At 48.6% G+C, this 23,027-nt stretch overlaps 1 protein-coding gene across 4 annotated transcripts; it reads left to right on the forward strand.

Annotated features, from left to right (window-relative positions):
- The first annotated feature begins 1,475 nt into the window (after window positions 1-1,475).
- On the forward strand, window positions 1,476-21,755 carry LOC310710955 (leucine-rich glioma-inactivated protein 1-like). Of its 4 annotated transcripts, none has more exons than XM_083512322.1 (9): window positions 1,476-2,249; window positions 8,951-9,022; window positions 11,365-11,436; window positions 12,568-12,639; window positions 13,287-13,358; window positions 14,756-14,925; window positions 16,740-16,904; window positions 17,953-18,527; window positions 19,984-21,755. In XM_083512322.1, the coding sequence occupies exons 1-9, from the start codon at window positions 2,056-2,058 to the stop codon at window positions 20,287-20,289; spliced, it is 1,698 nt and encodes a 565-aa protein (XP_083368448.1). In that variant the 5' UTR covers window positions 1,476-2,055; the 3' UTR covers window positions 20,290-21,755. The 4 variants fall into 4 exon arrangements, with proteins under 4 accessions (XP_083368448.1, XP_083368449.1, XP_083368450.1 ...); XM_083512323.1 differs by having other exon boundaries at window positions 1,487-2,249; window positions 18,019-18,527; XM_083512324.1 differs by lacking the exon at window positions 11,365-11,436 and having other exon boundaries at window positions 1,497-2,249.
- Window positions 21,756-23,027: the final 1,272 nt, after the last annotated feature.

Raw genomic sequence — 23,027 nt, forward strand, 5'->3', positions numbered from 1 at the left:
TCGGCCCTCCAGATGTTTTGGGACTACAACTCCCATGATCCCTAGCTAGCTAACAGGACCAGTGGTCAGGGATGATGGGAATTGTAGTCCCAAAACATCTGGAGGGGAGGGCCGAGTTTGCCTATGCCTGATCTAGATGGTCAGCTATCCTTCCAAATACTATGATTGCTTTCAGAGTTGTTAAGACTATATCTAGCTTGTTCTTTTTTCAAGCAATGTACCCATGGAGTGTTGGACTTAACCTGAGAACAGGGCAGATTGGAGGAGACCCTTGATAAGGTACCATTTGGTGGGGCTGTTCATATGCCAGCTGGTCCCCTATAGATTATCCAGGTGGAAGCTGGAGCATCAGGGATCTGTGTCTTGGAACCTTCATTTAATTTCCCATAATGCCCTTGTTGTAGCATCAGTCCAAGGTACATGGTAGACTCAGCCACCTTTTCTAGAGTGGGAAGCAAAAGCAGGCCTCATTGGCGAGTTTTTATGGGTCCCAGGCAGCTGCCTGGGGAGCATGCTAATGCCATGGCTGTCTGGGGAGACCTGGGTTCGAATCCCCATTGGTTTGGTGGGATAAGGTCAGTTGCTAGCCGTGTGTGTGTGTTAATCTGCCCTTCCGGTAGGGACTGTGAGATACAGACATGTGATTAATAGAATGAACATGGAACTCTTGTTCTGAGATCTAATCTCACACACAGGAAGATCAGTGTCACCCATATGATTTTTGTGAAGGCAACACCAGCTGTGCAGTTAGATAATATTACACTCTGGGGACTTAATGCGCTCTCTCTCTCTCTCTCCTGTTTTAGGTGGTAATATGTATTCAGAGGGCCAGCCCTACCATTAGGCAAAGTGAGGAGAATGCCCTCAGGTGGCAAATATTGGGAAGCAACAGCAGTTCCCTGCTTGTTCATCTTAAGCTCTACGACCACCCTCCACTGTATATGCTACATGGCTTGCCCTGCACTGAGCTGCTGTCTTCAGGTGCTGTGTGGAGGACGCTATCCTGACACCAGTGCTGAAGATCCAGCAGCCAGGCTAGTCAACTTTTCAACACAAGAGAGGCCCCTATGTTGTCCTTTGCCTCAGACGGCAAAACAACTTGGGCCAACCCTGAATTGGGGGCCCTCTTGCTCATTGCAGAAGAGCGTTAGAAGGGCCCTGCTTGGATCAGGCCCAAGACCCAGCTTCTCTGCCATCCTATTCTGACAGTGGCCAGGCAAATGCCTGTGGGAAGTGGAGATGACACGCAGTCGCGATGGCCATTATCCGCCATGAATTAGTCCAATCCTCATTTGCGCTAGTGGCCATCACTACCTCTTGCGGGAGCAATTTCCAGAGTTTTGATGTGCTGGGTGACAACAATGATTCCCCATCTCCTCCTTTCCCTCCAATTTCATTTGCCTCCCCAGTGTAGGTTGGTAGCTGTGCCAGCCGGGAGCTTGCATTCCTATTGGTTGGCAGCTTTCTCTCGCTCTCTCTCTGGTTTGTGTGTGTGCGCGCGCGTGTGTACACGCGGCGGTGATGTATCTGCGGAGACAAGAGCAGAGCAGAGAGAAAGGGAGGAAGGAGCGGAGTGGGAAACGGGTGCATGAACGTTAGAGAAACGGCTGTTTGGGGTTAGATATTTCCTATCAGCCCCAAATCGATTAGCTGATTCTATTTCGTTTCCCTCCTAGGTGGAGAAGTCGATTATCTATCTATATATACATACACTTAGATCTTTAGCGATCACAGCAATCAGAGCAGCAGGCAAAGCGGATTGCAAGATCCGCAGGCGGCGGTAACCCGGGAGCGTCTGCGCCGCTGAAAGGGAGTCGAAAAGGGACCCATTGCTGGATCCAGGCGCAAGAGGCGGAGAGGGCGCCTTGCACGCCACCGCGGAGGCCGGCGAGACCATGACGGAGGGAGCGCGGAGCAAGGCGCTGTCGCCTCGGGATTAGGACCCACGCGGACGCGACCGGTCGCTTTGCGCGAGCGGGGAAAGCAGAGCCTCCGCCGCCGGGAAGGCGCCCCGCCGGCCGGGCTGCTCGCCTGGGGCCCCTGCGAGGCTGGAGGATGGGCTGGCGCCTGGGGCTCGGCGGCGCCGGCGCCCCGCTGCTGCTGCTGCTGCTCCTGGCCGGGCCGGGCAGCGGCGGCCGAAAGTACCCCAAGCGCAAGTGCCCGGGGGGCTGCACCTGCTTCAAGGACACGGCCATCTGCGAGAAGGTCAAGGAGATCCCACGAGACCTGCCCCAGAACCTCTTCTCCCTGTAAGCAAGCTTCTCTCCGGGGTGCGGGTGCGGGGATTGGAGGCGGTGGAGGGGCTCGGGGAATGTCGCCCCCCACTCCACGCAGGAACCCCGCTTCCCTTTCCCTTACACGCAGGCCGAATACATGCATATTCTCCAGGACCCCTTGCTTGGAGAAGGTGGGCAGCATGTTCAGTTTCTGTTAATTGGTTCTCGTGGGAAACTTGCAGATTCTAGCTTCACCAATTAACTCAAGCTGGTGTCAATTTACTCTTGGCAGAAAGCCCAGGTCTGCTTGACCTAGAAACTACTTACTCTGGTTGGTTAACGACCAGCACTCAACTCTGTTATCAAGGGATTGCTAGCTCAGTTTGGTGTGAGGTGTGTTAGGAGTTAGAAGTGCTGTGTATGGTTTTGAGAGAGAGAAAGAGAGGATTTATTTTGCTTTTATTTGTATGCAGAAACTCTGCTGGTTTTATTTTTCCTTTTAATAAATCCTGTAAATAGTTATTCTGAGTCTAGCTGACTAGTCATTACCACCTCAACTAGCTTCCTCGCTGTGCAGGAAAACTCTGCTACGTTTGGGCTAAAGCCAGTAGGGCTATGCCTGACACTTCAAAGTTCCATGAGGTTATGGGCATTGTGCTGCCAGCCTGAGTTGCGGTGGTGTCAGCATCAACGGCGTTGGTTCCAGTAGTTCCAGAAGTTGTTGTTCCTGTTGGTGCAGCAGATGGACACTGGCTGGTTCCTGACTGTTGTGAGCTGGTGACGCAGTGGACACAAGGACAACAGCTGCAGCATGTGAGTGCTGGGTGCTGTGGTTCCTGTTTTCTCTCTCGGTGGTCGTGAGTAGCTGGTTCCGGGTTCCAGGGACATCGCTCTCAAGATGGCCTCACAACCAGTTCAGATGGCTTTTGAGCGTCTGAATGACTCCAATTACTTGCTGTGGTCGGAACGCATGCAGGCAGTGCTGCAGAGGGATCGTCTCTGGCAAGTGGTGAGTAAGTTTCCTACGAAGCCTGATGATGAAGACCTCGATAAAGACCAAAGAGCAAGGGCCACAATTGTCTTGGGGCTGGAAGATTCCCAGTTGCCATATGTGAGGGGAATCAAGACAGCTAGAGGTGTGTGGCAAGCACTTAAAGAACTCCATGTGCGTGAGACAGCGGTTTCCAAGCTGTTCATTCGCAAGGCATTGTACAAGGCAATGTTACAGCCTGGGGTTACAATGCAGGAACACCTACACAGTTTACAGTTAAAGTTTTCTGCGCTACAGGAAAGAGACTGTGCATTAGACCAGCAGGAGAAGGTGGCTATTATTTTGAGTTCTCTCCCGGAAAGCTGGGATAATTTAGTTTTGTCTCTAGAAGGCATACAGGAGCATGATTTATCAGTCAGTTACGTTACTGGGCGTTTGATTGAAGAATGGCAGAAGAGGCAAGAAAGGTCGTTGGCTGCAGAGGCTTCTACAGGTGGGCGGTTTGGAAGGAGTTCTCATGCCGTGCCAGAGGTGGAGCAAAAGCAGCGTACTGGTGAGGAGTCAGCGTTTGCTGTTAGGCGTTGTTTCCGATGTGGGTCTTCAGCGCATCTAAAACGACAATGTCCGGAGTTGGTCAAGTCTCAGTTGCCGGTGCAAGAGCAGAGACGAGATCAGCAGCAGCAGCAGCGTAAAAAGAAATTCTTCAAACGAAAACAGTCGGCTCAGCTGGTGACCGGCGAGGTCAAGATTGCTGATGAGAAACAAGCGGTCTGGGTGGTCGATTCGGGAGCGTCTCGCCATATCGTGAATTCAGATGAATTGTTTGTTTCCAAGAACTCAGCACAGCGCAGCCAGGTGGCTCTAGCAGACGGAAGTACTTCCGAAGTAATTTCGGGGGGTGCAGTTTTTGTTCCTTGTCTTCGTGAATGCCTGCAAAATGTACTTTGTGTGCCTTCATTAAGGAGCAATCTGATGTCTGTAGATTGTTTGCTAAAAGCTGGGTTTAAAGTGTATTTTGAAGGAGACAGTTGCATTATTAAGAAGGCTGGTGAGATTTTAGGCACTGCTAAGTCAGAGGGAGGTTTGTTTTGGCTTAAAGCAGGATCTCAAGTTGCAGCAGTAGTCAGTAAATCTCAGCCTGCAGTGAATAACAAAGCTATACATGACAACTGTGTGCACTTATTGCATAGGAAAATGGGGCATGCCTGCTGGAAAAGTGTACTAAAAATGTCTGAATTGGCTGATGGGGGTAATTTAAAGAGTTGTAACAAGTACCTTGATTGTAATGTCTGTAAAAAGGTTAAAACCCACAGAGTCTCTTACCCCAGAAGTGACAGAGTTAGTGAGTCACCGCTACAGCTGGTTCACATGGACGTAATTGGTCCATTTGCTGTAAGCAGGGGTGGAGCGCGCTTTTCACTAACAATTGTGGATGACGCCACGCGTTACTCTTGGGTTTTTCCCATGAAAAATAAGGGTGACGTGTTCACTAAGTTTAAAGGCTGGGTGGCATCTGTGGAAAGATTTCTGTCCATTAAACTCAAAAGGATTCAGACGGACAGAGGTGGCGAATTTATGTCAAATGCCTTTAGAGATTGGTTACAAAAGCGTGGCATCGGGCATAGAAAAACGAACGTTTTTTCCCCAGAGGAGAATGGCGTTGCAGAGCGAAAAAACAGATCTTTACAAGATATGATGTTTGCCATGCTTGATGATGCTGATTTGCCCATGTCTTATTGGGGGGAGAGCATGCTCACCGCGTGTTATCTCCAAAACAGGATCTTTCACCAAACAGTAGGTACAACCCCATACTTTAAATTGTTTCAGAAAAAACCTAAAATTGACCATTTGCATGTGTTTGGATCAAAAGCCTGGGTATTAATTCCAAAACAAATGAGGAAGAAGGGAGATCCTAAGACCAAACAGTTAGTGTTTGTGGGTTACCAGGAGCTGGGAAAAGGTTTCCGCTTTGCTGAAGGGACAAATGGCATTGTGATCTCCAGGAATGCCAGTTTTTGTGAACATAGTGGCTGGGAGAGACTACATGCCAATACTGAGGTTTGGTTTGAACCTTCCCAGGAGCTCCATGACTCTGAAGGTAGACACAGAGAATCAGAGTCTGAGGGGGAGGAAAGTTCAGATAAGAGCTCTCAAGAAAGTGGAGTTAGCCAGAGACCAGTTGCTAAGCAACAAAAGAGAGGTCGTAGTTCTGAGGAGGAAAGTGGGTCAGAAGAAAAATTTTCTCCCAGAAGATCTAAAAGACAAAACAAAGGAGTGCCTCCGGTGCGTTTTTCCCCAGATACTGCAAATGTGTTTAGTGTAATTGCAGAGCCCAAGAGTTTTCAGGAGGTGTTAAAGTTACCAAAAGAGGAGGCAGAGCTCTGGAAACAGGCAATGGAGGAAGAGATGTCCTCTCTGAATGAGCACAAGGTTTTTACACCAGTAGCAGCGCCTGAGGGGGCAAAGATTGTAGGCTGCAGGTGGGTGTACAAACTTAAACCTCTGGTGACAGGAGAGTACAAATACAAAGCTCGTTTAGTCGCTCAAGGATATTCTCAGAGGCCTGGAAAAGATTATGATGAGACTTTTTCCCCTACTGCTAAGGGGGACAGTGTAAGGCTGATTTTAACGCTTGGAGCAAAGAGAAAACTCCTGTTAAACCATTTTGATATCCAGACTGCATATTTACATGCATCAATATCAGAAGACCTGTATCTAGCCGAACCGCCTGGTTATGAGACAGGTTCCAATAGAGTGTTGAAATTAAACAAAGCTCTATATGGTCTCAAACAGGCTGCAAGATCTTGGAACAAATGTTTCCATGAGGCCTTAGTGTCATTTGGTTTCAAGCAGAGTACAGCTGACAATTGTGTTTATGTACGTGGTACAGGCAGTGATCAAGAATTTTGTCTGATTTATGTAGATGATGTATTGTATGCCTGTAAAACAGATAAACAAACTAAAAGGTTTGCCAAGCAATTGTCCAGTAAGTTCAAAGTGAAGGACTTAGGCCCGGTTAGGACATATCTAGGGTTGGAAGTGTGCTGGGCCCAAGATGGCAGCTGCCTAATTAGTCAGCAGAACAAAGTTAAGCAACTACTGACTACATACAGGATGCAGGATTGCAAAGGGGCAGCGGTGCCTATGGATCCAGGTTTCATAAAAACACTTCATACAGATGAGAGTCCTGAATTTGAACATCCTGATGTATATCACTCTGTAATTGGAAGTTTATTGTATCTAGCACAGTGGTCCAGACCTGATATTAGCTACGCTGTAGGCATATTAAGTAGATTGGTCTCAAAACCCACACTAAATGCCTGGAAAGGGGTAAAACAAGTTCTGAGATACCTCAAACAGACAATTGGCTATATGTTGCAATTAAATTCTTCCGAGGACGAAATGTTGAGTTGCTACTGTGATAGTGACTGGGGAAATTTGCCAGATAGAAAATCTGTCACTGGACTAGTCATAATGGTCGGTGGAGCTTTAATCAGCTGGTGGTCACGCAAGCAAGACGTTGTAAGTGTGTCATCAACGGAATCAGAGTACGCCGCATTGAGTGAATTGTGCAACGAGGTGATTTATTTCAAGCATTTGTTAGCAGATTTAAATGTAAATTGTGGAGAACCAGTACAAGTTTACATTGATAATCAAGCTTGTATAACCTTAAGTAAAACAGAGGGCTTCAAATCGCGTTCCAAACATATCTCTGTAAAATACCAAAATGTACGTTGCTGTGTACAAGACAATGTAATCACCTGTACTTATGTATCAAGTGAAGAAAATGTAGCAGATGTGTTAACTAAACCATTGGCAAAGATAAAGAACAAGCGAATGTGCAAGGGTTTAGGTTTGCTGGAAAAATAATCTCCTACATAGGTGTATTTGGTGTTAATTGTTCAGCAGAATCTGTGAGGGGGTGTTCAGTTTCTGTTAATTGGTTCTCGTGGGAAACTTGCAGATTCTAGCTTCACCAATTAACTCAAGCTGGTGTCAATTTACTCTTGGCAGAAAGCCCAGGTCTGCTTGACCTAGAAACTACTTACTCTGGTTGGTTAACGACCAGCACTCAACTCTGTTATCAAGGGATTGCTAGCTCAGTTTGGTGTGAGGTGTGTTAGGAGTTAGAAGTGCTGTGTATGGTTTTGAGAGAGAGAAAGAGAGGATTTATTTTGCTTTTATTTGTATGCAGAAACTCTGCTGGTTTTATTTTTCCTTTTAATAAATCCTGTAAATAGTTATTCTGAGTCTAGCTGACTAGTCATTACCACCTCAACTAGCTTCCTCGCTGTGCAGGAAAACTCTGCTACGTTTGGGCTAAAGCCAGTAGGGCTATGCCTGACACTTCAAAGTTCCATGAAGCAGGGGGTTATAAAGGAGATAGAGATAGATGGATGGATAGATAGATAGATAGATAAACAGACAGACAAATAAATAATTTGCTTAAGTTTACACTTGATTCGGGTGGCTCGGGTTCATTGAGGAGGGGCTGGGCTAGGGGATTCATCTCCTAAAAGTTTGGGGCCAGGACTTGAATAATTTAGAGGAGGGGGTGCTATCTACAGATCCCCTTGACTCCCCCACCCTCTCAGTTTCACCCGGCTCCCCTGCCCCACCAGCCTTCGAAAAACAGCCCCTTAAGGATGGGTGAGGGACCCTCCCAAAAAGAAAGGTGAATGGCTCTTTTTTAACTGCCCTCTCCTCCCCACATCGGAACCCTGGACATGGGGCCGCCACCGTGGGGAGGGATATTGCCTGTGAGAATCAGCAACCAGCCCTTGGGGTGTGCTCTCCCACCTCCTCCATTTCCCTCCCCGCCAATAGTTCTGGCTGGATGTCGGTTTTCCTGCTTGGCATCGTTTATTTATTTATTTATTCATTTCTAATGATTTTTGGCAGCACGTAAAGGTGGATGCCCTGCTTCTCCCCTCCCCACATGGCTGTGTGGTGCAGTGATGGTGGCTCGTTGGCGGTTAGCTATGAGGAATCTGGAAGGTTTCGGGGATCCAGCACTTTGAACCGTGCGGGGGAGAAGAATCATCTCCTTCCCAAATTGTACTGGATCCGCGAGCCCAAGAATGTGCCCTCGGGGCCTTAGATCCCTTGCCTGTTCCCTAGAGCAACACCTCGAGTGGATACTACACAGCCCAGCTGTTACCTCCAGCGGTGGCATCCAAGGGACAGAACAAGTGTCTATCCTAGGTGTGCCTCAAGTGCTCCCCCCCCCCCATAGACTGGAGAGATAACTTGCAGGTGAAAGCATCTGCAGATCTCTCAGGGATTGCTCTGCTGTTGCAGAGATGCAGGCATGCAGCTCCCTGGAGACCCTTGGAAGTGAGTAGAGGAACCATAGGTTGAAAAGCAATGTGTACTCCAGGAAAGCTTAGACGCATTCCACAGAAACACACAACCACTCTAGCTGCTGCATGAAAAAAACAGAGACGGATGTCAGCTCTGCTCTCTCTGTGAAGCAACGAAGGGGTTTTTTATGGGGGTGGTGGGAAGACAACAACGTTTGGGCTTTGAAAGGCTGGTTTTTTTGGAGTTCTGTGGTCAGGATGCTTCGGGGTTTGAGCTCCTTCAAGTCTGGGCAGGCTCAGTTTGGGGCTGACTGTGCCATCCTTCATGGGGCTTGCTGGTGCTGCCAGGCTGCCTGCAGCTGACATCTTTCCTCACATCATCCACTTTCCACCCCCCTCCTTTATCTTTCCTCCCCCTCTCCTCCTTCCTCTCTCTGCAGGTCTCTAATTCGCTCAGGATTCACCGAGATCTTAGCTGGCAGCTTTCAACAGGTGCCATCTCTCCAGCTGCTGTAAGGATTCCTGACACCTCGGTTGTGAGTGGTGTGTGTGGATAGACAATGCCTGGCATGCCTTTTGTTTTCTCCATGCGTGTGAGCCACATAAGAAGCTGTTCCCGTAAACCTCCCTTTCAGCCTGTGTGTCGCCCAGTGACGGTGAATCTCCTTAGGTCAATTTGTACTCTTTCGCTGCCTCTTGCTTTTGGATATGCACAGAGCAGGTGTGGGGAACCTTTGGCCCTCCAGATGTGACTGAGCTACAGCTGCCACCATCCCTGACCATGCTTGCTGTGTCTGATGGGAGTTGGCACTGTGGTCTAAACCATTGAGCCTCTTGGACTTGCCGATCGGAACGTCGGCGGTTTGAATCCCCACGATGGAGTGAGCTCCCATTGCTCTGTCCCAGCTTCTGCCAACCTAGCAGTTCGAAAGCATACCAGTGCAAGTAGATAAATAGGTACTGCTACAGCGGGAAGGCAAATGCTCTCTGGTTTCCACCACAGTGTTTAGTTGAACCAGAAGCAGTTTAGTTATGCTGGCCACATGACCCAGAAAGCTGTCTGTGGACCAACGCCAGCTCCCTCGGCCTGAAAGCAAGATGAGCACTGCAACCCCATAGTGGCCCATAGTTCAACCACATCTGGTGGGACAAAAGTTCCCTGGCAGTATGTGAATATATCCACCTAGCTGTCTTCTCTAGCCCAACCTGGTGGCCTGCAAATGTATTGGACTCCAACTCCCATCATCCCTGACCATTGGCCATGGTGCTTGGGGGCTGATGGGAGTTAGAGTCCAACAACATCTGGAGGACAACAGGTTTGGAAGGCTGGTTTAGTCAATTTGTCAGTTAGAAAGGTCATTGGAAGGGAGTAAAAGGTGCTCAGGGAATTTGTTATACACATTTTTATTTTTATACAAGTAGCATCACAAAAGAGGCATTTCCTCCAGTGTAAGAGACATCAGGCAGAATGCCTCTCCAAAAACAATGTCTGTTGCAACAAATTTGTGCATTGACTTAAAAAATGCTTTTCTTTGGAACAAAGGTTATCTTTCTGCAAATTAATGCAGATTTCATCAACTCATCCATCAGTTAATTGGCTTAAACTTGAACCATTAATCAACAATAGCAGCCCTGAAATTGATCTGCCTTATCAGTGACTGTTTGCAGATGCTCCTGTGAGAGTGGATTTCAGGAGGGAACTTGTAACGTTTCACGAGATCGGGCTTGTGGGTTAGTGCCGACACTTGATTTTGCAGTACATGTGATGGTGTCTGTTGGTGTGTCTGTGTGTGCCCCCCGTAAGCATGTCTCTCTCACATCTGTGCAATTGTATTTGTACATTTTCACGGATACTTGCTTGTGCCCTACTGCTGCTTAAGGGGTGGGTGAGAGAATCTCACGCACCGCAAGCAGAGCCAAGTGGGATGGAAATAGTGAGTAGAGGCCTTCATTCCAATCTGCGCTGGTGCAAGGCGGAGGAAGTTTCTCATTGGCATGATGGCAGTGCTTAATTAGAGAGAGAGAGAGAGAGAGAGAGAGAGAGAGAGAGAGAGAGAGAGAGAGAGAGAGGTACCCATATGAATCCATAACCTTTGATCTGGAAGTCCCCTAACTGCAGGTGTGTGGATAGAAATGGCCCACACATGTTCTACAAAGAAATGCATATTCTGTGCATGCTCCAAGTCACTGTTTTCCCTGTCATTTTGTCACATAGTCCAACCTTGATCCCTTGGGTTGAAGAACAGATTTGGGGGCCAAACCCTGCCAAGGCATGGGCGTAGCCAGGGGGCGCAAGAGGGGAAGCCCCCCCCCAATCAATTAAAACAATAGAAATACTTAACTAACTGACCAATCACGTCGGTTCTGCCCCCCCCATAAAAGTCCTACCCTACCCAACAAAAAATCCTGGCTATGTCCATGTGCTGAGCTCTAGCTAATGACAAGAGCAAGGGGGGGGGGCTGGTGCAGGATGCTCTGGCATAATACTCTGGGCACCCCATTAGATCTCTCCATTACATCTAAGGGGTGATTGGCAGGCCCCTTTCCTTCCTGTTGACCTTCCAGCTGTGGGTAGACCAAGGTCTTGGTACTAGTGAGATAGCTCCTCACTGAGTCCTCTTTCGCCCACCATAGGAACACCAGGTTGTGAGTGTGATTTAACTCTTTTGGACGGTAGCGACAGTAAACCTTGTTACCATGCCCTCCCAAACCTAGAGGGCACCTTGATGCAAGATGCAGCGATTTGGGACGCAAGCCCTGCTCCCTGTCTTCCATCCCAGACTTGGTTACCGTCCCCGTTGTATGCCCCAGTGTCTGACCTGCCTGCTTCTTCCCCCAATCCCCCAACCCCTAGCTTGATCACTTACAACTCCCTGGAACTGATCGGGGACGACGCCTTTGTGGGACTCATACACCTGGAGTACTTGTGAGTGTGCAAGGGGGGGGCATCAGGGGAGGGTTGGGGCAGCCATGCGCATTGGGGTGGGGTGGAGTGGGGCGAGGCATAAATGACCCAGGAGGGTAAGGGGTTGGGATGGATATTTGGGGCAAGGTTGAGTCACTTTAGGAGGTGAATCCATATCAAGAGAAGACAGGCAACTTATTAAAGATCTCCCTAGTTGACTAATCTCCTAGGCTTTAATTTTGTTACTTAATCTTCGCTTAAGTTTAAGTACACTTCCGTAGACTACAACATCAGTGAATTTTTTGAAAGGAAACATGCTGTTTTAAATGTGCGTAATGGTCTGATTTAATAAATTAATAGAAATTATGCACATTTATATAAATAATAATAGGCTAATTAAACAAGCTATATGGCCTTTTAAACTGGGGGGGGGTATTGGTTTTGTTTGTTGTTATGGTATGTATTTATGTGCTTTTATATTGTAAACTGCCCTGTGATCTTTGGATGAAGGGTAGTATAGAAACTTAATAATAATAATAATAATAATAATAATAATAATAATAATAGTGAAAGATAGGTTTGCAACCTCTTTCGGCTAGTTCAGATGTGACACCAAACCAGATGTGGTACCAAGAATCGTGTAAATGAGCCTCTGTGCTCGCACATTCGCTACACCTTCCACACTACTACTCACACTCTCTGGTTTCGTTCTGATGTAGCAGCAATCCACAGTTTGCTGTTACATCTGAACTGGGCAACCTGTGGTCTGGGCAAACCATGAATTCAACAAAACAGGTATATAAACCCAGTCCAAAACTGTGGTTTGTAGGAAAACTGTGGCATACACCAACCATGGATTGGTCTGGTTCAGGCCACTAAACTATGGTTTGCCACTAAGCCAAAAGCAAGAGAGGAATTCAGAGTGTGAGAGAGGTGAGATAGGAAGGTATGAGCTGCTGTGCCTGGATCCAACACATACAGCTTTTATAGATAAGTCTTGCCATTTCAGGCTTCTAACCCCCTTTGCCCCCCGTCCCTTGAAGCCATGAATATCACCATTAAACCTCTGAGACTGGCTACCTTGTTTCCCTTTTAGTTGTCCCTCCACTGCTGTCTTCAAAATTGTGACTTAATTGTTCTTTCCACTTGTAGGTTCATTGAGCAAAACAGGCTTGAAGCAATCTCTAAGAACGCCTTCCGAGGTCTCAAGAACCTCCTCTACCTGTGAGTGGTTTTTTTGACCCACTCCTAATCCCAGTCTATCCCTTAACACAGACCCAAACAATTTCACTTCCCAACATGGCATCCAGCCACCCCACATCTCCATACTTGTCCTCTCCTTCTCTCTACCTTACACTTCCTTGCATTTTCCCCAAACACCAGATTTCCATATGATGTTGGATTCCAGCTTCCAGCATTCCTGGACCGTTCTCATCATCCCTCACTGCTCCCAATACCCCCAAATCCAACTCCCATCATTCCTGACCAGTAGCAAAACGTCTTTTGCAGACCCTGTTGGTTCCTAATACATATCCCCTTTATTTAAACTGTGCTTCCTTCACTTCCACCACAATGTTCGCCTTCCCAGCCCCACAAACTGAGGATGTGTACGTTGCCTTCCTTCTAAGTGCTTTCCCTGCCAGTGTGGTGTAGTGGTGAACCGGGTTCGCGTCTCCGCTCCTCCACATACAGCTGCTGGGTGGCCTTGGGCTAGTCACACTTCTCTGAAATCTCTCAGCTTCACTCACCTCACAGAGTTTTTGTTGTGGGGGAGGAAGGGAAAGGAGATTGTTAGCCGCTTTGAGACTCCTGAAGGGGAGTGATAAAGTGGGATATCAAATCCAAACTCTTCTTCTTCTTCTTGCCCACAGGAATTTGGCTAACAATAACCTGCAGACCTTACCAAGGAACCTGTTCCAGGGCTTAGATGCTTTGACTTCAGTGTGAGTGTGGGGCTAAGGGGGGGGTGTGGGTGTGGAGTACATGGGGGATGTGGGGCACTTCCAGGCAGTCACTAATTTTGGGTGGGATTCAGTTGCTTCCTGGCAAAGTCAGGTTGCCACCATTAGAGTTGGTTGGGTGGTCTTGCGCTATGAACCCCCTTCCCTCAAAAGATCAGACGTCTTGCCATAATAAAAGTGAGAGGGAATGTATGAGAAAGCACAGGACAATATTTCCTTTGGCACAAGTTCATCTAACCTCCTCACAAACAAGTCAGAAGGAATGCTCTTGAAATAGCTAACGTTGTCTAACAGCTTAACATGAGTCGACAGTGTGACGCAGCAGCAAAAAACAAAACAAAACAAAACCCCTAATGCTATTTTAGGCTTCATCATCAGAAGTATAGGGAAGTCATATTCTGCCACACCTGGAGTATTGTGTCCAGTTCTGGGCGCCACAATTTAAAAAGGATATTGACAAGCTGGAATGTATGCAGAGGAGGGTGACCAAGAAGATCAAGAGTCTGGAAACCAAGCCTTATGAGGAATGGTTGAAGGAGCTGGGTATGTTTAGTCTGGATAAGAGGAAATACGATAGGCATCTTCAAATACATCAAGGGCTGTCATATGGAAAATGGAATAAGCTTGTTTTCTCCTGCTCTGGAGGTGGCACTCGGAACAGTGGCTTCAAATTACAAGAAAGGAGATTCTGGCTAAACATTAGGAGGAACTTTCTGACAGTAAGAGCTGTTTGATAGTGGAATGGTCTCCCTTTGGAGGTTGTGGAGTCTGCTTCCTTGGAGGTTTTTAAGCAGAAGTTGGATGGCCATCTGCCATGGATGCTTCAGTGGAGATTCCTGCATTGCAGGGGGTGAAATCCCTTCTAACTCTACAATTCTTGGATTCTAAGTGCCCATAGTGATTTAGTTACCTCTCCGCTGCTGGCAAGGAGGGCAATCAAAAGCGCATTGGAGTCTCTTGCAAAGGAAAGCCAAAGGGGAGGACCGAATGTCACAAGCTCTGCGTGGGTGGAGATTAATTTGCTCGGCTAATTGTGGGCACAGTTGCTGAAGCAGCGACAGTTTTCAAAACAGTGCCACCCCAAGCTATGTTCACCATCCTAACCTAATTACAAAAGGATGCAAAAGTTGACTATGCTGTAAGAAGGGAGGGAGCAAGGCTGGGGCAGGGCAAGGGAAGAGGGCAGGGATAGCCAACATGGTGCCCTTCAGAAGCTTTTGAACTGAAACTCCATAGAATTGTAGAATTGGAAGGGACCCTGAGGGTCATCTAGTCCAACCCCCAGCAATGCAGGAATCTAATCCAACAATGATAACACTGTCCACATTTCGGCTGCCCTCACCCTAGTGCTGATCCCAAACTGGCTTCTTTCCTGGCAGGGACTTGCGGGGAAATGCTTTCCACTGTGACTGCAAACTCAAATGGCTGGTGGAGTGGCTGGGCGAGACCAACGCCCAGGTGGAGCCCATGGAGTGCCGGTCACCGCCGGAGCTGAACCGCACCAAAATCAGCGACCTCCGCCCTGCAGGCTTCAACTGCATCACTACAGGTAGGTCATTGCTTTCTCCCCTGCGCTTCCCCCACCCGGAAGAGGGTCCCCACCACCACCTTCACTCAAGGACGGCCCAAGACATTTTGTACAGAGGTGGAGGAAGGGGGCGCGGTGGGGGCGGGCCAGCCAAGGTGTCACCACTGAGGGGGGTGACAAAATGCTGGGCGGCACTCACCACAGGGCCTGCAGCGTACCGGAGCCATGCACCTCTCCTGGGAGTGACGCGGTGGCTCAGGCGCCCGCAGGCTCCGCGCTGCCCCAAACGGTTTGCTCGCCGCCTTCCCCTCAGCTGTAGGGCAGCTGAGTGGGAGGAGGCAGGCAGACTCCGAAGTGTCCTGCCCCGGCTGGCCCCGCCCCTGGGCACAGGGCATGTGCACCACCCCAGGTGCCCAATCAGCTTGCTCCGCCACTGATTTTGTAAACCACTTTTGGGTCTTGTCTGATGCAAAGCAGTATATAAACACGCAAAATAAACAAGAACCCCCACCTGCTACAGTTCTTTTGGGATTCCCTGTCCTCTTATTCCAGCCCCTCCAGTCTGTTTTCTTCTGCCACTCTCCTGTCATTGTTTTCAACAGGAGTGCCAGCTTGGCTCCACGACTGTGGGTACCCGGGGCCATTGATTGTGCATGGCCCTGGCACTGAAATTTGTGGGTGCCTGGCACCTTCATGGGGAATTTTATGGGTGCTTGGGCACCCAGGGCCCCAGGGAGTTGGCACCAATGGTTTTCACATATAGCAGGTGTTTGCTGATTGAGCAGTCAGGTTGCCCGCCCATCAGATGTCAAGGAGATGAAGAACTACACATCTTTTAGAAGACATCTGAAGGCAGCCCTGTATCAGGAAGTTTTTAATGTTTGACATTATATTATTTATTATTTTATTTTTACTTTATATTTTGCTGGAAGCCACCCAGTCAAATGGGTGGGGTATTAATGTTATTGTTGTTGTTGTTTGGTTTCAGCCTTGCCTTCAGCTTCCCTGCTTGTGGGATTCTTAATGGCATCTGGTTTGGGATACTGGACTCGAATACTTGAGGGGTTTGAACCTCATGATGCTAGTGGACTCCAACTCCTGTCAGCCCAGCCAGGATGGCCAGTGGTTAGGGATGATAGGATTTGTAGTCCAGGATCATCTGGAGAGTCACAGGTTTCTCACCCCTGAGATAAGCCTTTTGGTCTGATCTAGGATGAGTACTTTTATGGTTCTTAGGTTCTTCATGGCTGTCGTGGGTGACAAACATGATCAGGATTATGTATGGTGTAGGGGGAAAGAGGATAGAAGAGAAGCTTTTCTCCTTTCAGATCACTAGAACAGCTGTTTTTGGATTACAGTTCCCATTATTCCTGGCCACTGGTCCTGTTAGCTTGGGATTATGGGAGTTGTAGTCCAAAAACAGCTGGAGACCCATGTTTGAGAAACCCTGCACCAGAAGTTGGGATTGTCCAATTGAATTTTGGGGGGCATCAGTGCAGGGCAGACCAAAGGAAACACTTTTGTCACCTGGTGGGATTTGCCACCATGAGATGTGGTGGCCATGGCTCTAGATGTCTTTAAAAGTTGATTTGGGAGAGTTCTGAGAGGCAGATAAAGAAATGTGTGCCTGAGGGTTTAAAAGCAGTACTGTAAATAAATACAAAGAGTCTGTGATGTGGGTGGGTGGGTGTTTAAGGCAAGCCTGGGGAACATGCCCTTATTGATTAATAGTGTTTCAGCCAGCTGAGTTGTCCCCACTCAGGACAGTTGAAGCAAATAGAAGCAGAGAAGGTCCTTTCCTGTTCAAGTTCTAACCCCCACCCTCTTTCCTGCAGACCTTGTTCTCTTCGACATGCTACCTGAGCAGTCGCTCTCGGTGGAAACCTTCATGAACAACAAGGAACAGAACTTGGTCATTGCCCAGCCCTTCACTGGCCGCTGCAGTTTCTTGGAGTGGGACCATGTGGCCGGGAAATTCCGCACCTATGCCAGCATTAACGGTGAGCTATGCACCCACTTCCTCTCCTGGCTCTATTAGAGACCCTGCCTTACATCCTGGGAGGCAGAAGAGCTTTAGCTCAGTAGGAGGGTGTTGGCTTGACATGCCAGAGGTCCCTGGTTCAATCCCCAGCACCTCCAGGTAGGACTGGGAAGGTTCCCTTGCCTGAATCCCTGGAGAGCTGCTGTCAATCATTGCAGACAATACTGGGCTAGATGGTCAGAAAGTAAAAGCGGTTTTCTATGATCCTTATTAATGGACAAGGTCAGCAACAATACATGAGTGTGGGAGAAAGCTTGAGAGTTAATGTTTGTAGGAAGGCTCATTGTGTCCCAGGTGCAGCGAGGGAAGGACTCTAATGTAGCTGCTAGTGTTAAATAGGCTGGCTGGGGTTTGAGGTGTGAGGCCAGGGATGGCAAACCCCTACACACACACCCAGACACTGTTGGACTCCAATTCCCATAAGCCCCTGCCTGCATGGCCAATGGTCAGACATGGTGGGAGTTGCAGCCCAGCAACCTCTGGGGGAATGTACGTTCCCTACTTGTGTTCTATGGGAACGTTCTATGGGATAAGATCATTAGGGCTGGGCGTTATATCAATATATCATCCAGTTTGAGGTTCGTATTCTGATATAGGCGTCATAATTTTTGACCTGGCAATATATCGCGAATTGTGATGTTTGTGTGTGCGCACCATGCAAAAATCGCAATGCGGGGGGAAACCGTGAAGCCAGCCCAATGCCTTTACATAGCTCCATCCTTATTTCAGACATCGTGATAGATAGATAGATAGATAGATATAGATAGATAGATAGATAGATAGATAGATAGATAGATAGATAGATGATAGATATATCATGATGTTTAGCTGGCAATATATTGCGATGTTGAAAACCAGATATCGTCCAGCCCTAAAGATCATTCATGTTTTCCTTCTTACGGAAGCCATGTCTCTGTAGTATGACACTGAACACTTGCCCACCCGTCCGCCATTTTGTCTGTGTTCCATTGGGCCTTCTCCATAGCTGCTGTTTCTTTCAACTGTAGCCTCTCTAACATCACGCAAAGGAGCAGGTCACCATTCGTTCTCTCCACACCGTCTCCACTTCCTAGGCTCGTCCACGGTGGTCTGCAAACCCCTGGTGATCGACGGCCACCTCTTTGTGGTAGTGGCTCAGCTGTTCGGAGGCTCGCACATCTACAAGCGGCATGAAGCAGCGGCAGGGGGCTTTGTGCACATGCAGGCCATCGACGGCTCCCGCATCCGCAAGCCCAACGACATTGAGGTCTTCCGCGTGGAGGGAGACTGGTATTTCATCATGGCCGACAGCTCCAAGGCCGGCTCCACTACGCTGTATCGCTGGAACGGGCATGGCTTCTACTCGCATCAGTCTCTGCACCCCTGGTATCGCGACACAGATGCCGAGTTCCTGGAGATTGCTGGCAAACCCCACCTCATCTTGGCCAGCAGCTCTCAGCGCCCTGTCGTCTACCAGTGGAATAAGCAGCAGTTTGTCCGCCGCACGGACATCCCTGACATGGACGATGTCTATGCCGTCAAGCACTTCAAAGTCAAGGAGGATGTCTACGTTTGCCTGACCCGATTCCTTGGTGACTCCAAGGTGAGGCTGGCGGAATCGTCACCAAATCCCAATTTGCTTCTCAGTAGGACAGGTGTGGGGAATCTTTGGCCTTCCAGATGTTGCTACAGCTACAGTTCCCATCAGCCCCAGCAAGCGTGGGCAATGGTGGTTGTAGTTGAACAATGCCTAGAGTAGGGTTTCCCAACCTTGGATCGCCCAAGCTGTTGTTGGACTACAACTCCCATCATCCCTAGCTAACAGGGCCCATGGTCAGGGATGATGGGAATTGTGGTCCTAAAACAGCTGGAGACCCAAGTTTGGGTAACACTGGTCTAGAGGGCCAGGGTTTCTTCAACCCTGCAGTGGGGGAATGTGCTTATGCTCGGTGGAAAGGTGTTGAAACTGCCCTTAGTCCACTCTCATTTACAGCACCGCCTGTTTCTGAATGTTGAGGTGTGGTGGGTGTTGAACCTGGCAGCCTAGAGGTAAAGGAAGCCCTGAGCAGGGAAGTAGATATGGAGTGCTCCTGAAGTCTGCTTTCAGACACATTAGGCTGCATTAGTAGAACCACAGTTTCCAAGCCATGGCAAAGAAATGCCACTTATTCCACATTAACCAGACCTCATCTGGTGTAAAGTGCCCATTTCTGGGTGCTGCACATTAAGAAAGTAGCAGACAAATTGGTTGCGGTTCAGAGGAGGGCAGTGAAGATGGTCCTGTGTTGAAGAAACTCAGTGTGTTTAGAATGGAGACTATGATATGGCAGCATCTTCAAGCACCTGTTGTGCTTTATACAGAAAAGGACAAAGAGTGGTTGTTTATGTGAGGGAATAAGGAGCTACCCTGGCACAAGGCCTACCCTTGACCCAATAAACCATGGCTTATCAGCCCCAAACCCATCAGTTCCCTACGTGGGACTGCCCAAATTCCAGTGACTGGTAAGAAATGAATGAATTTGTTATCCTGTCCTGGTCACAGGTCTTTTTAAGTACATCAATCACCCAGTTCTTGGCTCAATTAGAAGTAGGATATGATAATATTATATCATTAATGTTGTTGTTGTTGTTTTATTTATACTCCACTAATCTGGCTGGGTTTCCCCCGCCACTCTACGCAGCTCCCAACAAAATATTAAAAATAGAATAAAACATCAAACATTAAAAGCTTCCCTAAACAGGGCTGCCTTCAGATGTCTTCTAAAAGTCAGATAGTTGTTTATTTCCTTGACATCTGATGGGAGGGCGTTCCACAGGGTGGGGGCCACTACTGAGAAGGCCCTCTGCCTGGTTCCCTGTAACCTCACTTCTCACAGGGAGGGAACCGCCAGAAGGCCCTTGGAACTGGACCTCAGTGCCCGGGCTGAACAATGGGGGTGGAGATGCTCCTTGAGGTATTCTGGGCTGAGTTCGAGCATATCCAACCCTGTGTTGTACTTTGCTGGAGTCTCCATCTTTCCAAGGGCACCTGAGCTCACGTTCCTCTCTGCCACCCGCAGGTGATGCACTGGGACGGCTCCATGTTCCGAGATGTCCAGCAGATGCCTTCCCGCGGCTCCATGGTCTTCCAGCCGCTGAGCATCGCCGGTTACCGCTACGCCTTCCTAGGCAACGACTACTCCTTCAGCAAAGTGTACCTCTATGACCCCGTCACAGGGCTCTTCCAGCACTTCCAAGAGCTGAGCACCCAGGCCCCGCGCTCCTTCGCCCACCTCAGCATCGACAACCAGGACTTCCTCATCGCCTCCAGCTTCAAGGGCCAAACGCATATCTACCGGCATGTCATCAACGATCAGAGTGCCTGAGCCTGGCGGTGGTGGGGTTGGGGGTGTCAAGGAGAAGAGGCAGCCACCATGGGGAGAGGAAGGGCAGGAGAGGAGCCAGCCCCTGGAGGAAGTGCAGTGCCAGAGGCAACTACTAGGAAGGCAGGACGGGAAGCAAGACGCTGCTGAGAGTGCAATTCTCCAGCGGCAAAGAAGGGTGGAGAGGACTGGGTAACAGCTAGCCAGTGGGTGGGAGGCAGGCAAACTGAACAGCCACAGTTCACTAGCACGTGAAAATAATGGCAACAGGAACAGTCCACAGAATGCTTAAAAAAATAAACAAAAAAACAACCGCTAGAACAAAGGATGTTGGAGATTGCAGGACCAAAAGCCCACAATGCTTTACAGTGGGGCTAAACTGAGCATCTTCACAGATGGGGGCGTGCAGATTTGGAGAGGCAAACCTTGCTTAAAATCAATCCGAATTTTGTTCCCGGTCGTTTCCCCCCCCGCTTAAAGCATGGATGCTCTCCATTTAAATACTGTTCCTCCTCACTAACGTGGATGAAGGCTTGTGTTTTCCCTCCCCAAGTCAACTTTTATTGTCTTTTTTTAAAAGGTTTCAGTGCAAACCGTTACCCCTTGCTTAATTTCTCTGCTCGCTTGTTGTTTTTACTACAAATTATTTCCCCTCCTTTTCAAATGCATGGTTGTTGTTTTCTAAATAAAATTTGTGCAATCCAGAAAAAGGTAAGCTGTAACCCTATACCCACTGATCTGGGAGCATGAACCCGTGGAACTCAATGGGACCTACACCTGGGTCTAGGATTGCGCTATGTCATTGAAATCCGTGACATTTAATCGGCCGCTGCAAAGTCCCATTCTAGGTTTCCATTGAGACAAAACTGCAGAATTCCATGTATGGTTCTATGGAAGCAAGTGTCAATGGCATTCAATGAGACACCTGCAATTATTGACCGCTGGGTTGCATCAAATGTGTTTTTAATGGCCGTTTTCAGTCTTATGGTTTTTTGAATATTTTTAGGCACGACACAGTGTCTGGTTCTTAAAGCACAACTAAAGCACAAGCTTAGCTTTCAAGCACATGAGGTACCCCTGCTCCTTTTGATGTGGGTCAGGGGGAGAAAACCAAGGGGGCACAGGGTAGGCTGGACTCACTGATAGGATGGGTGAGCAAAGGAGACTACAGAACTGAGAAAGGCTCCAGGGAGATCTGCCATGCATCTTAAGTACAGCATTTATCCTTTTACCTGTAAATAACCAGCATGTTGTTCAAATCCATCAACCTTCTTCCAGTAGTGGGCAGCACTGGGCTGCAAGGAGTACATGCTCTTACTGGAATCATGAGGATATTGAGCTGGCATCACCTGGGCAGAGGCTGTTTCTCCGACAGAGGCAGACCACCACCTTCTTCTGTCTCCCATTCATGACGTGGGGGTCCCACAACATGCGACCAATGTAAATAATAATAAAAATAGTATATTGTTCGTGGGCTCATGAGTAGTATTGATTGCTGTGCACCTTCTTCCCAACTGCAACAACAGGTGGGTTGTGCCAATAATCATATCAAGGAGGGGGGGTGCCCAGGCACAACTGTACTGTGCTGCCAGGTTTGTTGCATGCTAGACTCCATGGGGTCAGGGATGTGGATGGCGCTGTGGATTAAACCACAGAGCCTAGGACTTGCTGATCAGAAGGTCGGCCGTTCAAATCCCCACGACGGGGTGAGCTCCCGTTGCTCGGTCCCTGCTCCTGCCAACCTAGCAGATCGAAAGCATGTCAAAGTGCGGGAAGGTAAACGGCTTTTCTGTGTGCTGCTCTGGTTTGCCAGAAGCGACTTAGTCATGCTGGCCACATGACCCGGAAGCTGTACGTCGGCTGCCTCGGCCAATAAAGCGAGATGAGCGCCACAACCCCACAGTCAGTCATGACTGGACCTAATGGTCAGGGGTCCCTTTACCCTTTACCTAGACTCCATGGGGGGAGCTGGGGAGGAGTTACTCTGAAGAGAGTGCACTGCTGTGTTGCCACCGTTGCATTTTCCAGGAAACCTCCTGCAAGTTCAAGAACATGAGAGCCCTGCAGGACCAGGCCAAAGGCCCACCTAATCCCAATATTGTGTTCCCAAAGTGGCCAGCAAAATGCATTGGTTTCCAGCAGGACGTGAGCACAAAAACACTGTCCAATCATGATCCCTAGCCACTGGCAGTGGCTAAATGGATACAGCAGGCATGAGAAACCTTTGGCCCTCCCCATGCTGTGGACTACGACTCACATAATTCCTGGCTATGGATAGGCTCCCTGGGGCTGATGGGAGTTGCAGTTCAGCAACATCCGGAAGTCGCCATGTTGGCTGGAGGATGTGCAAAGCTAGAACCAATTCTGAAACAGGAAGACATTTCCAGCAGACGCTTGCGTTTTATATTGTGATTAAAGTTCAAGGAGCAGTTGATACCTCAAGGTCGACAAAGATAAAAATTGTGATCTCGGTTACGTAATTCCCAGCTTCACAAATCTGCTACACACGCCTTGACCAAACTGGACAGAGAATCCATCCACAAGGCATGCCAAAGTTGCTCACAGCACCACTTCTTTTACTTGTGCAAGATCCATTTGAGGCCATCTTCCTAGTGCCTCTGGATTTAATGTTTTGCAGCAATACACCTGCTTCCCAAGCCTTCGTATTCAAGGATTTAAGAACCGCAGAGACGCAGCTATAAATTGTCAAATGAAGAGAAAGCAGCAGAGATCTACTATAA

Source organism: Podarcis liolepis (genome assembly GCF_965112155.1).
Source record: "Podarcis liolepis genome assembly, chromosome: 7".
NCBI lineage: Eukaryota > Metazoa > Chordata > Lepidosauria > Squamata > Lacertidae > Podarcis > Podarcis liolepis.

Bases quoted from the DNA above. Each gene is read 5' to 3' on its own strand.
- LOC310710955 (XM_083512322.1), top strand. From the start codon at position 2,056: ATGGGCTGGCGCCTGGGGCTCGGCGGCGCCGGCGCCCCGCTGCTGCTG. The intron at 2,250-8,950 runs GTAAGCAAGCTT...CTCTCTCTGCAG, and splicing joins CCCCAGAACCTCTTCTCCCT to GTCTCTAATTCGCTCAGGAT. The intron at 11,437-12,567 runs GTGAGTGTGCAA...TTCCACTTGTAG, and splicing joins CTCATACACCTGGAGTACTT to GTTCATTGAGCAAAACAGGC.